Here is a 13312-nt window from a genome sequence, read left to right as displayed (position 1 = left end):
TGAGAAAATAAAGGCAAATGGCTTGGACAATATTATCGGCACCCCGGAGCTAGTACTTGGTTGCACACCCTTAACCATGACAACTGCAGACATATGCTTATTGTAGCCATCAATGAGCTTGCTGCACATTTCTACAGACAATTTGGCCCACTTTTCAACATCAAACTGATCTAATTATTCAATATTTGAGGGTTGCCCTCCACCAACTGCTGTTTTCTGATCTTGCCATAGGTTTTGGATGTGATTCAGATCTGGACTCTTAGCTGGCCACTCCAAAACAGTCCAGTATCTCTTCTTAACGATTCCTGGGTGCTTTGTGATGTGTTGGGGGTCATTGTCCTGATGGAAGACTCACAGCCTTCAATGGAGACCCGGTTTTTAGACTCTGGGTTGAACATTGGACTACAAAACACCTGATAATCTGCTGATTTCTTGTACACGTTCAAGACCCCCAGTATCAGAGGCAACAACGAAACACAACAGCATTATCAAATCTCCCCCATCGTTGATTGTAGGGAGGGTGCATTTGTTGGCATTTACTGTATCTTGGCCAAAAGATGTGCAATCAATTATTAGTTCCAGGGTAACAATAACTTTGTACAATCTATTTTCTTTATTTTCTCAAATCAAATTGTAAACTTAATCTTACAAAAATAAATTTGGTTATGCAATGTTTCAAATCCAACAACGTGTGGAAACCAAACGTTTTTTCAATTTCTTATTTAAGGAAAGTGCAAGGGTGTCTATATATTTGGCCGCAACTGTATATATAAAAACCCACAGCTCTCTGTTACACACCATGCACACATCATTTTCGAAATTGTACTTTATTTTTCTTAAAGACATATGTTTTAAAACAGCAATTTTTGAGAATAAATAATGAAACAATTATGATTTTGATAATTACATTTATGTAATTACAAATTCTACAATACGTGTATCCATCGTCTTGTACTGTAGACCATAGGAATATTCTATTTTCTAAAATAAAAAATAGCCATATCTCCCACTTCAATTGCATAACAAATACATTAAAAGTAAAAAATTAAGATACAAAAATTCCACCCAATTCCCATCCCTCACACCCCTATGCCAATAACAATAGTAGTGGTTGTAATGACTTACACATTTTTTCATTATTTGACTCCATTTAAAACAAAGATATGTACAGTGAGAAGAAGTTGATTGTTCTTCTTGCTTAATTACTCCTCGTCTTTAATTTAAAATAATAAACTAAATCTACATACCAATTCGACCAATGGTAATCATACAAAATAGCATTTTTTCCCCCAATAAGGTTACCATCCCACTTCTCCATCCCATACATTGCCCTTCCCTCTTAAGTTATGGACCACAAACCACCCTATTCAGTGAAACCCTGTTCATTAGAATAAGTGATATTATTTTTCATGTAGACCTTGTATCTGACAGTACAGTTTGTACAGTACCAGTCAAAAGTTTGGACACACCTACACATTCAAGGGTTGTTCTTAATTTTTCTATTTCTACATTGTAGAATAACAGTGAAGACATCAAAACTAAGAAATAACACATGGAATCATGTAGTAACCAAAAAAGGTGTTTATCAAATCAAAATATATTTTAGAATTTAGATTCTTTAAAGTAGCCACCATTTGCCTTGATGACAGCTTTGCACATTCTTGGCATTCTCTCAACCAGCTTCACCTGGAATGCTTTTCCAACAGTCTTGAAGGAGTTCCCACATATGCTGAGCACTTGTTAGCTGCTTTTCCTTCACTTTGCAGTCCAATTCATTCCAAACCATCAATTCGATCATGAAAGCCTGACTCATGCAGTCTCCTCTGAACAGTTGATGTTGAGATGTCTGTTACTTGAACTCGGTAAAGCATTTATTTGGGCTGCAATCTGAGGTGCAGTTAACTCTAATGAACTTATCCTATGCAGCTGAGGTAACTCCGGATCTTCCTTTCCTGTGGCAGTCCTCATGAGAGCCAGTTTCATCATAGCGCTTGATGGTTTTTGCAACTGCACTTGAAGAAACTTTCAAAGTTCTTGACATTTTCCCGATTGATTGACCTTCATGTCTTAAAGTAATGATGGACTGTAATTTCTTATTTGAACTGTTCTTGCCATAATATGGACTTGGTCTTTTGCCAAATAGGGCTATCTTCTGAATACCACCCCTACCTTGTCACAACACAACTGACAAAAGTAAAGAAATTCCACAAATGAACTTTTGACAAGACACACCTGTTAATTGAAATGCATTCCAGGTGACTACCTCATGAAGCTGGTTGAGAGAATGCCAAGAGTGTGCAAAGCTGTCATCAAGGTAAAGGGTGGCTACTTTGAAAAATCTCAAATATAAAACACTTTTTTGGTTACTACCTGATTTCATGTGTTATTTCATAGTTGAAGTTGATGACTTCAACATTATTATACAATGTAGAAAATAGCAAGAATAAAGAAAAAATGTGAATGAGTAGGTGTGTCCAAACTTTTGACTGGTACTGTACATAATGACTGAATCCAGCTGTGGAATGGTATGTGTACTCCGAACCACCCACCACATATGTTTTATTCTGTTGTTGCTGATTTTTAGATGATACATATATTTGATCTTATTTTTCGAGAAGTGTTGTTGCTCCTTTGCTATACGGTTTGGGCGAAACCAAAATGCTGGAAGTAGTTTCTTGATAGAACTCATATCTTCCCTGGGAGAGAGAGACAGAAAGAAAGAGAGAGGATGAATACAAATATTAAAATAGTTTAGATTAGCATATACAGTGGAGTCTGAAATTATTGACAGCCTTGATAAAGATGAGCAAAAATGATTGTATAAATTAAATAATTCTAACACTGAGCTGTATTGTATGCTCAAAATAATGGGTAAATTATATTATTTTATACTAATACAGTTGTTCAGAGAAAGATTTAGTTTAACAAGTAATTCTTTTTTTTCTCGGAATGGTAGGGGTCAAAATGATTGACACCCGTTTTCAATACCTCACTTTGCGAGGATAATGTCGCTGAGCCTTTTTCTAAAATGTTTTATGGGTTGGAGAACACATTGGGAGGGATCTTAGACCATTCCTCCAATCAGAATCCTTCCAGATCCTTGATATTCTTTGTCTGCGCTTATGGACTACTATATTCAGAGAGAGAGATGGCCATTGTCGAATTTTGATTTTGGGGTCAATTAACCATTTCTTTGTGGGTTTTGATGTTTACTTCAGTGCTTGGGGTTATTGTCTTGCTGGAAGATCCACTTGCGGCCAAATTTCAGCCTCTTGGCAGAGACAACCAGGTTTTTGGCTAAAATATCCTGGTACTGGGTAAAGCTCATGATGCCGTTGACTTCTTTGACAAGGCCTACACGTCAAGCTATTTTTTTTCAACTGGTCCTTGAGCCTTGTTAAGTTTAACGGCATCATAAACATTACCCAACTAGGCAAACCTGGCTACCTCTGCCAGGAGGCTGAAACTTGTCCGCAAGTGGATCTTCCAGCAAGACAATCACACATCTAAATCTACAAAGAAATGGTTAAATTTGCCAAAAATCTCACGACTTGAAACCCATTGAAAACCTGTGGTTTGAATAGAAGAGGGCAGCCCATAAGCGCATATTAATGATATCAAGGATCTGGAAAGATTCTGTATGGACGAATGGTCTAAGATCCCTCCCAATGTGTCCTCCAACTCATAAAACATTTTTTTTTAAGGCTCAGTGACGTTATCCTCGCAAGGTGAGGTATTGAAAGGTTTTGAAAACAGGTCTGTCAATCCCTTGAACCCCTCCCTACCTTTTCTTAAGAAAAAAACTATTACTTTTTAAACAAAATCTATTTCCCTGAGCAGTATTAGTATAAAATTATTATTATTATTTATTGTTTTCAAACATTTTTGGAGCATAGAATATTGATCAGTATTTTAATTATATATTTTCTACAGTAATTTTTCCTCATCTTTATAAAGGGTGTCAATCATTTCTGACCCCACTGTATATTTAATATGTTCACACTCTTCAGTGTGGGAGAAACATCTTCAAACACGTTGGTTACACAGATATCACATGGATGTCCTCATTTTTCACTAAACAAGCACGCCTAGGGTACATGCAACTCATACAGTGACAACCATACTGCTGCATTGATGTGCATTTCTTATTTAAATATTTTTTTTGTCTTGTTTTGGCAGGCAAATAAATTCCAAACATGCACAATAGGAATTCTGGGAGATATTTTTAATACTCTAGTCCAATGTTAAATCTCATTGACCAAACAATTGAGTCAAAAAATATACATTCCTATTAAATAATTTAAAAAGATAACAGAGGACGATTTTCAAACTCATCCTCTAAAATAAGCAGTTATATCAAAGGTTGCACATGAGACCGTAGCCTATGGCTTCTTGTTTGATTGGAAATTTGTAGTAACCCAGAATTCCTACAGAGGAATACTGTACCTCAGTCAGCAGCAAGTGTGATGTGTCACAATGACAACATACAATTTTACCCCAAACTCTCACATGAAATGTTAGTGTCTCACTTGGTACACACACACAAAACCACACACACTACTTTATTTATTAATACACACAAGTACTTTATGTGGATCTGCACAGGTACACATATGCACACAGCATCATTATGTCACTAATTTGTAGGTAGGCTACACATACTTATTCTCACAACGAGTCATACCAAAAACAAACAAAGTTCAGGCACAAAGTCACTTGGATTCAATTACAACCTCACAAAAACCCTGTGCTCCCGGAAACTAAAACACCAACCAACTAAACATATGTAAGAATGATAATCATGACAAACAACAAAAAGGAAACTAATCAAAAACATAATCCATCAAAGGAAATATTTATATCCATGTTTGATTTTAGGGTTAATGCTTAATATTGCTCTGCGCAATAAAATACTTATATTACAAAAAAATATAGTAGCATGTCATGATAATCAATTGCTTACAAAATCTCGAGTACAGTGATAGTATAATTGATCAGTGTTTGCAAAACAGGACAAAATAATAGAGGAAACTCACAATGCACCAAACACAATTCATGGTCGCCACAGCAACTCGCCATGCAGTTGAGCATGGTGAATAAAGGCAACGGTCAAAAATAAAATTGCTAATGGCAACCATCACAGGCAATATTGCCACAGCAACCAACACAGGCCAATTAACTTACAACGCTGTGAGAGGAAGGGGTTTTTAGCGGTTGCTAGGCAACCATAGCCACGTAGTCTCCACGATATATGTATGGACAGGACAGTCTTGACTGTGGTATGATGTTTTTTAAGGAAAATGACATATGACACAGCACAAAAACAATAAATAAAAAGTACAAAATAAATTAATAACGTATAATAGTTATTGTCTTCAACCCAATCATACAACACTTGTTATATTTGTCTGGACTATTTAAAATCTACTTTTGAATAATTAAACATTTTGTCAACCCTTTTGTCATGGCAGTGTTATGGCCATATCTCAACAAACCAAGTAGTCCTATGATTTTGTCTAAATGTTTTAAACAACTACTGCTTTTAGAAGACTGTCACCTCACTCACATGTGGATCTGGGTCACTTACACTATATATACAAAAGTATGTGGGCACCCCTTCAAATCAGTGGATTCTGCTATTGCAGCCATAGCCGTTGCTGACAGGTGTTTAAAATCGAGCACACCGCCATGCAATCTCCCTAGACAAACATTGGCAGTAGAATGGCCCGTACTCAAGAGCTCAGTGACATTCAACGTGGCACCATCATAGGATGCCACCATTCCAACAAGTTATTTCGCAAATTTCTGCCCTGTTAGTGCTGCTCCGTTCAACTGTAAGTGCTGTTATTGTGAAGTGGAAACGTCTAGGAGCAACAACGTCTCAGCCGCAAAGTGGTAGGCCACACAACCTCACAGAAAAGGGCCGCGTAGCACGTCTGTCCTTGGTTGCAACACTCACTACCGAGTTCCAAACTGCCTCTGGAAGCAACGTCAGCAATATAACTGTTCGTCGGGAGCTTCCTGAAATGGGTTTCCATGGCCAAGGAACCACACACAACCCTAAGATCACCATGCGCAATGCCAAGCGTTGGCTGCAGTGGTGTAATGCTCGCCGTCATTGGACTCTGGACCAGTGGAAACGCGTTCTCTGGAGTGATGAATCAAGCTTCACCATCTGGCAGTCTGGCGGAGGAATCTGGGTTTGGCAGATGCCAGGAGAACGCTACATGCCCCAATGCATAGTGGCAATTGTTAAGTTTGGTGGAGGAAGAATAATGATCTGTGGCTGTTTTTCATAGTTCAGGCTAGGCCCCTTAGTTCCGGTGAAGGGAAATTTTAACACTACAGCAATTACATTCTAGACGATTCTGTGCTTCCAACTTTGTGGCAACAGTTTGGGGAAGGCCCTTTCCAGTTTCCGCATGACAATGCCCCCGTGCACAAAGCAAAGTCAATACAGAAATGTATATTTGTCACAGAGCCCTGACCTCAAACCCATCTAACACCTTTTTGGATGAATTGGAACACAGACTGCGTGCCAAGCCTAATTTCCCATCATCAGTGCCCGACCTTGTGGCTGAATGGAAGTCCCCACAGAAATGTTAAAACATCTAGTGGAAAGTCTTCACAGAAGAGTGGAGGCTGTTGTAGCAGCAAAGAGGGGACCAACTCCATATTAACGCCCATGATTTTGGAATGAGATGTTCGACGAGCAGGTGTCCACATACTTTTGGTCATGCAGTGTATTTTATCACAGTTGATCATTTTAATACTGATCTTCCACAAAATTAAAACATAAAATTCTCCCTTTATCCCATAACGCCCTTAAGACACCGAAGCCAGTTCCACTGCATTTTTTCATTGTTGCCCTCTAATCAGATACTGACTTAGACCTGGGACAGCGGTTGGGTGCAATTCATTCTCAGGTAGAACAGAAAACCAGCAGGCTTCAGCCCTCTTAGGTTATAAGATGAATAACCCTGCCATAACCTACCTTTAACAGTTTCCACTCCCTGTCAATCGCCCTGACCATCCATCTCACCCTTCATTCTCATCCCACCTTGCTCACCTCATTTAGTAGGGTCGGTTGGCATCCTTGGGCCTCTTAAGCTGCACCTTGAGTCTCTTCATGCCAATCTGGAAACCATTCATGGCCTGAATTGCTGTCTGAGCACTGGACGGGTTGTCAAAACTCACAAAACCTGAAGAGAAGCAAACAGTTATAGACAATTCTGTGAAAGTATTAATACTACAAGAAGGGAGCAATCCTTCCCAGCACTGCCTCCTCAATATCATCATTGACTGTGTTCCCAATGTGGCACACTATTCCCTATGGGCCCTGGTCAAAAGCAGTGCACTACATAGGGTACATCGTGTCATTTGGGACGCATTCGTTGTCATCGCCGTCACTCACCAAAGCACTTGCTCTGATTGGTGGCACGGTCAACAAAGACCTTTGCTGAGATGACGTTGCCGAAGGGGATGAACATTTGCAGCATCTCTGAGTCAGTGAACTCCTGAGGCAAGTGATAGATGAAGATGTTACACCCCTCAGGCCCTGAGAAGAAGAATACAGTGCAAGGTTAGACCATCAAGGCTCCCTGAGGGGTTCTTACGTGACTTGAGATTATCAGGATGAGGTAGTGATTGAGGCAGTATAAACTTTGTGGGAAACCAGCTTTGAAAATAGTCAAAAGTGAGAATTCATAGGAGGGAGGACAAGTAGGTAGAAATTACCTTCTCGTTGCTGCAGTTGCTGAGGCTGCTGATGTTGCTGTGCAAGCATTGTGTGTTGGTGTGGGAATGGCTGCCCTACCATTCCATAGGCAGCAGGGTACGTTGCTGTGGGTGTGTTCGCATAAGTAAACATTAAGGACTGTTGAGAGGGCATTTCAAACCTAAAATTTCCTCTGGGAAATTTTAAGGACTCAAGCGGACTCACTACTGTCCCACCTGTGTAGTGCTGCATCCCTGCGTACGCTTGCTGAATAGGATCCAAAACTGGACTTTGAGCTGAGAGAGAAAATCAAAGAGAAAAATAACAGCATGATTTATCAACTGCTGTACAAACAATCTTTTTGGAGGATGAGTACATTCTCTAAATGGCATTGGGTGCCGTGCACCAGGATTCTTAGTAAACAAACCAAAATCCTAGTTAAGGTTCATTGGATTACATTTTCATAATGATACTCTTGACTTTCATCAGATTGAGTGAGATACCTTGGTAAGAATGAACTCCATTGGTGTACAGGGTTTCAGATGCTGACTGTCCATTGGGTGGAGCTGGCACTGGAGGGTAGCTGAGTGGTGGAGGCAGAGCAGGCATCGGTGTAGCTGCCATGGTGGGTGGAGTGCTGGTCCCTGCACAGGAAGAGCATTCGGGGACAGACAGACATGGTCAAACAAACACAATAACAAATGCAATAAAATAGTATCAAAGGCAGAAATATATGGGGCAAAGACTCTAGAAAAACAAAATATATACTGTATAAAGAATAAAGAGAAACTGTGAGACGAGCAGAGAATCCTGTAGGAGGGGATGAAGTGGTGGAGGATGGGAGCTTCTTATTACCTGAGGTAGTGAGTGATGCGATGGGCGTGGCCATGAGGCTGCTGGGGTTGAGGGCAGCCAACTGCTGCAAGGTGATGGTGGATACAGGAGACAAATACGCCGACTGGGCCACCAGAGCCTGCTGCTGCACCAGCTACAAAGAATGAAGAGAGAAAGAGGGAGTCCTTCGATGTCATTCACTGTCAGTATGCGTCCCAAATGGCACCATATTCCCCATATACAGTACATTCGGAAATTATTCAGAGCCCTTGACTTTTTCCACAAAAATGTTACGTTACATCCTTATTCTAAAATGTATGCATTTTTGCAAATGTATTAAAAATGAAAAGTATTCAAACCCTTTACTCAGTACTTTGTTCAAGCACCTTTGGCAGCAGTTACAGCCTTGAGTCTTCTTGGGTATGACGCTACAAGCTTGGCACACCAGTATTTGGGGAGTTTCTCCTATTTTTATCTTCAGATCCTCTCAAGCTCTGTCATGTTGGATGGGGAGCGTTGCTGCACAGCTATTTTGAGGTCTCTCCAGAGATGTTTGATCGGGTTCAAGTCCGGGCTGTGGCTGGGCCATACAAGGACATTCAGAGACTTGTTCTGAAGCCACTCCTGCATTGTCTTGGCTGTGTGCTTAGGGTTGTTGTCCTGTTGGAAGGTGAACCTTCTCCCCAGTCTGAGGTCCTGAGAACTCTGGAGCAGGTTTTCATCAAGGATCTCTCTGTACTTTGCTCTGTTCATCTTTGCCTTAATCCTGACTAGTCTCCCAGTCCCTGCCGCTGAAACACATCCCCACAGCATGATGCTGCCACCCACCATGCTTCACTGTGCCAAGTTTCCTCCAGATGTGACGCTTGGCATTCAGGCCTAAGAGTTCAATCTAGGGTTCATCAGACCAGAGAATCTTGTTTAGGAGCAAACTCCAAGCAAAGTCTGGCCACTCTACCATAAAGGCCTGATTGGTGGAGTGCTGCAGAGATGGTTGTCCTTCTGGAAGGTTCTCCCATCTCCACATAGGAACTCTGGAGCTTTGTCAAAGTGACCATCGGGTTCTTGGTCACCTCCCTGACGAAGGCCCTTCTCCCCCGATTAGTCTTGGTGGTTCCAAACTTCTTCCAGTTAAGAATGATGGAGGCCACTGTGTTCTTCGGGACCTTCTGTCATGTATTGTCATGTTGTGTCCTGTTCCTGTTCTTTCTCTTCACCCTGTCTCCCTCTGCTGGTCGTATTAGGTTACCTTTTCTTCCCCTCTTTCCCCCAGCTGTTCCTTGTCTTCTCTAACTACCTCGTTCACCCCTTTTCCCACCTGTTCCCTTTTTCCCTCTGATTAGGTCCCTATATCTCTCTCTGTTTCTGCTTCTGTCTTTTTCGGATTCTCGTTTGTGTTACTCATGCCTGTACCAGACTATCGTCATGTTTGCTGCAACCTTGTCCTGTCCTGTCGGAATCTGCCTGTTCATCTAACCTTGTCCTGTCCTGTCGGAATCTGCCTGTCCATCTGAGCCTACGTGTGTTTCGTCATTAAAGAAACTCTGTTTTGTTAAATTCGCTTTTGGGTCCTCATTCACGCACCTGACACCTTCAATGCTGTAGAAATGTTTTGGTATCCATCCCTAGCTCTGTGCCTCGACACAATCATGTCTCGGAGCTCAACGGACAATTCCTTCAACCTCATGGCTTGGTTTTTGCTCTGACATGCACTGTCAACTGTGGGACCTTTTCTAGACAAGTGTATGCCTTTCCAAATCATGTCCAATCAATTGAATTTACAACAGGTGGACTCCAATCAAGTTGTAGAAAACATCTCAAGGATGATCAATGGAAACAGGATGCACCGGAGCTCAATTTCAAGTCTCATAGCAAAGGGTCTGAATACTTATGTAAATAAGCTATTTCTGTTTTAAAATGTTGAATACATTTGCAAACATTTCTAAAAACCTGTTTTCGCTTTGTCATTATTGGGTATTGTGTGTAGATTCATATGGATTTTTTTTAATAAGGCTGTAACGTAACAAATTGTGTAAAAAGTTAAGGGGTCTGAATACTTTCGGAATGCACTGTAGTGCACTACTTTTGACCCATATAAGAAATAGGGTGCCATTTGGGACATAGCCATTTTACTACAACTAGTGTGTTGGCCTGTGTATTACAATCTCTGCATAATGCCTGTGTTTGGGGTTCAGTACTACTAGTACTCACTACCTGTGTGTAGGCATTGTAAGCCCCGAGGTGTAAGGTCATGGGACTGATGACCCCCAGCTGGGACGCCACCTGCTGCATGCGCCTTATCCCTCGCTCTTTCTCAGAGTCGGCGAACTTCACCACCAGGCTGGAGGAGGCACCCTGCAGGGAGAGATTACAGATATTACACAGCAAAAATGACACACATCTCTGTAACCAAATGACCTATATCACTAACACGAGGACTGATGAGGGCATTCCACAAATATGTTCTCAACTCCTATAAATTACAGTAGGCCATGGAGTGTTTGTGTAGGAGGAGGTCTGACGGTAGCAGTGTCAAATCAAAATCAAATCAAATCAAATTTTATTTGTCACATACACATGGTTAGCAGATGTTAATGCGAGTGTAGCGAAAATGCTTGTGCTTCTAGTTCCGACAATGCAGTAATAACAAGTAATCTAACTAACAATTCCAAAACTACTGTCTTGTACACAGTGTAAGGGGATAAAGAATATGTACATAAGGATATATGAATGAGTGATGGTACAGAGCAGCATAGGCAAGATACAGTAGATGGTATCGGGTACAGTATGTACAAATGAGATGAGTATGTAAACAAAGTGGCATAGTATAGTATAAAGTGGCTAGTGATACATGTATTACATAAGGATACCGTCGATGATATAGAGTACAGTATATACGTATGCATATGAGATGAATAATGTAGGGTAAGTAACATTTATATAAGGTAGCATTGTGTTTTGGGAGTGTTTAACTGTAGATGAGTCCCTATGTTGTGTGAGTGAGTGAGTGACAGAGACAGAGACAGAGACAGAGACAGAGACTGAGACTGAGACTGACCGGTAGAGTGCGGCTCCCATGCAGAGTGCTGATGGCTGCCGCAGCCTCTACGTTGTTCTGGTACTTCACAAAGGCACAGCCTACAAAACATGACACATCGTCAAAACCTGGCCTCCCCTCACGTGACACAACATATCCCTAGAAAATGCATCAGACAATCGGCGCGTCATTAGTTATAGCTGCGTCATTGCTTCATCAATCATAGCTCATAAACCACGTTGACCAATATTAACTATGACCTATAAAACATATTGCATCATTATATTCCCCAGCTGAGAATGTGTTCTCAGTCAACTTACCTGGTCCACTAATAGTTAAATAAAATTATAAATTAGTCATACCTCATACAACAAACACAGAAAATTAAGCATCCATCTTTGTAGTGGTATGAGTTTGGATGTGACTGATTCCTGACCTTAATGGTAATATTTTAGTGGTGTTGATGTTGTGGTGTTGATATAAGGCTAGACGTTGTAGCGGTCAGTGTTGCAGTAATGGTGTTGGCTACCTTTGCTAGTGCCGTCAGGCCCGCGGAGCACTGTGCACTCTTCAATGCTCCCAAGCTCCTCAAACATCTTCCTCACGTCGGCATCCGACTGCTGCTTCCCCAGCATGCCAACAAACAGCTTCCTGTCTTCTAAGGGGAATGTGAGGTGAGGGGCCAAAACAGGAACGAAGAGAGAGGAATATGGACAGACAGTGATGGAGAGAAGAGCAGAGAGAGTGGTTGGTTGAGGCCAGTAATAGGTAGAGGCAAAGGGCATGGGAATTAGAATGGAATGATTTAATGATTGAGAGAGAGAGAAAGGATAACATGTAGGTAAAGAGAAAAAGTTATCATACAACACAAGAAAGAACATGCTCAGGAATTTGCACCTTGTTTCACTTTATAAACCCAAATGTGTTAATCAATCAGCTACATTTTTAATTGGATGTTGTTACAATATATATATAGTATATTGACGTCTGTGAATATGGTGCTATAACCCTGCTATATATGGAAAAGGCCACCAGAGTGCAGTATCAATAAACCTGCTGCACAAAGAGCATGAACTGGCTCAGACTGGAATGCTCCTTCGTCATCCAGTTCTGTATGCTAGGTGACAATGTCTTTGAGGTCATGAAAACAGCAGTTGAAATCCTTATTATATTTACTTTCTTTAGTCTGGCACTTAAGAATAATTGTACTTGAATATGGGGGGGGGGGGGGGGGGGGGGTTAGGAAGAATTTCTAGAAGTGTTATTTAGAGGCAGGTGGTGCTTAGCAGCAGTGACGAGTGGGTATTTTTGTTGAAGCCATTTCAGGGTTTAGTCTTGATTGTTGTTTAAAAAATGTAACACGTTAGACAGGTGTTTTGGAAAGGTGTTGATTGAACAGTTGCAATTATCTTCAGGTGTTGTTTGAACAGGTGTTGCTATGGAGGGGTGTCTCTTACCCCCTCTGCCCTCGCTGTCTGCTGGCTTCACTTGAATGGGCCGGTTCATCTGAAATAGAAAGCCCACATTACATGGTCCTCTTATCCCAAGGCACATCCATAATTATGAAGATTCTTGTTTATTTGCTTTACATACAGTACCAGTCAAAAGTTTGGACACACTTACTCATTCAAGGGTTTTTCTATATTTTTTAAAACTATTTTCTACATTGTAAAATAATAGTGAAGACATCAAAACTATGAAATAACACATATGTAGTAACCAAA

At 40.9% G+C, this 13312-nt stretch overlaps 1 protein-coding gene across 8 annotated transcripts in view; it reads right to left on the bottom strand.

Annotated features, from left to right (window-relative positions):
* Positions 1 to 2377: 2377 nt before the first annotated feature.
* LOC110496019 (cugbp, Elav-like family member 3a) overlaps positions 2378 to 13312 on the bottom strand; it is a 37478-nt gene continuing 26543 nt past the window's right edge. For 2 of the 8 annotated variants that reach the window (XM_021571636.2, XM_021571635.2), the window contains exons 4-13: positions 13046 to 13094; positions 12118 to 12246; positions 11610 to 11689; positions 10763 to 10906; positions 8573 to 8705; positions 8221 to 8361; positions 7738 to 8013; positions 7415 to 7558; positions 7070 to 7202; positions 2378 to 2696 (exon numbers count right to left, since the gene is read on the bottom strand). In XM_021571636.2, coding sequence (XP_021427311.1) covers positions 7075 to 7202; positions 7415 to 7558; positions 7738 to 8013; positions 8221 to 8361; positions 8573 to 8705; positions 10763 to 10906; positions 11610 to 11689; positions 12118 to 12246; positions 13046 to 13094 — 1224 coding nt within the window. In that variant the 3' untranslated portion in view covers positions 2378 to 2696; positions 7070 to 7074. Of the gene's footprint in view, positions 2697 to 5184; positions 5275 to 7069; positions 7203 to 7414; positions 7559 to 7737; positions 8014 to 8220; positions 8362 to 8572; positions 8706 to 10762; positions 10907 to 11609; positions 11690 to 12117; positions 12247 to 13045; positions 13095 to 13312 lie in introns of all 8 variants that reach the window. The other 6 variants (XR_002469502.2, XM_021571641.2, XM_021571639.2 and 3 more) reach the window with 6 other exon arrangements.

Source organism: Oncorhynchus mykiss, chromosome 18, assembly GCF_013265735.2.
Source record: "Oncorhynchus mykiss isolate Arlee chromosome 18, USDA_OmykA_1.1, whole genome shotgun sequence".
Classification (NCBI taxonomy): Eukaryota; Metazoa; Chordata; class Actinopteri; order Salmoniformes; family Salmonidae; genus Oncorhynchus; species Oncorhynchus mykiss.
Note: the sequence above shows the minus strand (reverse complement) of the source record. Positions and strands in the feature narration are given on the sequence as shown.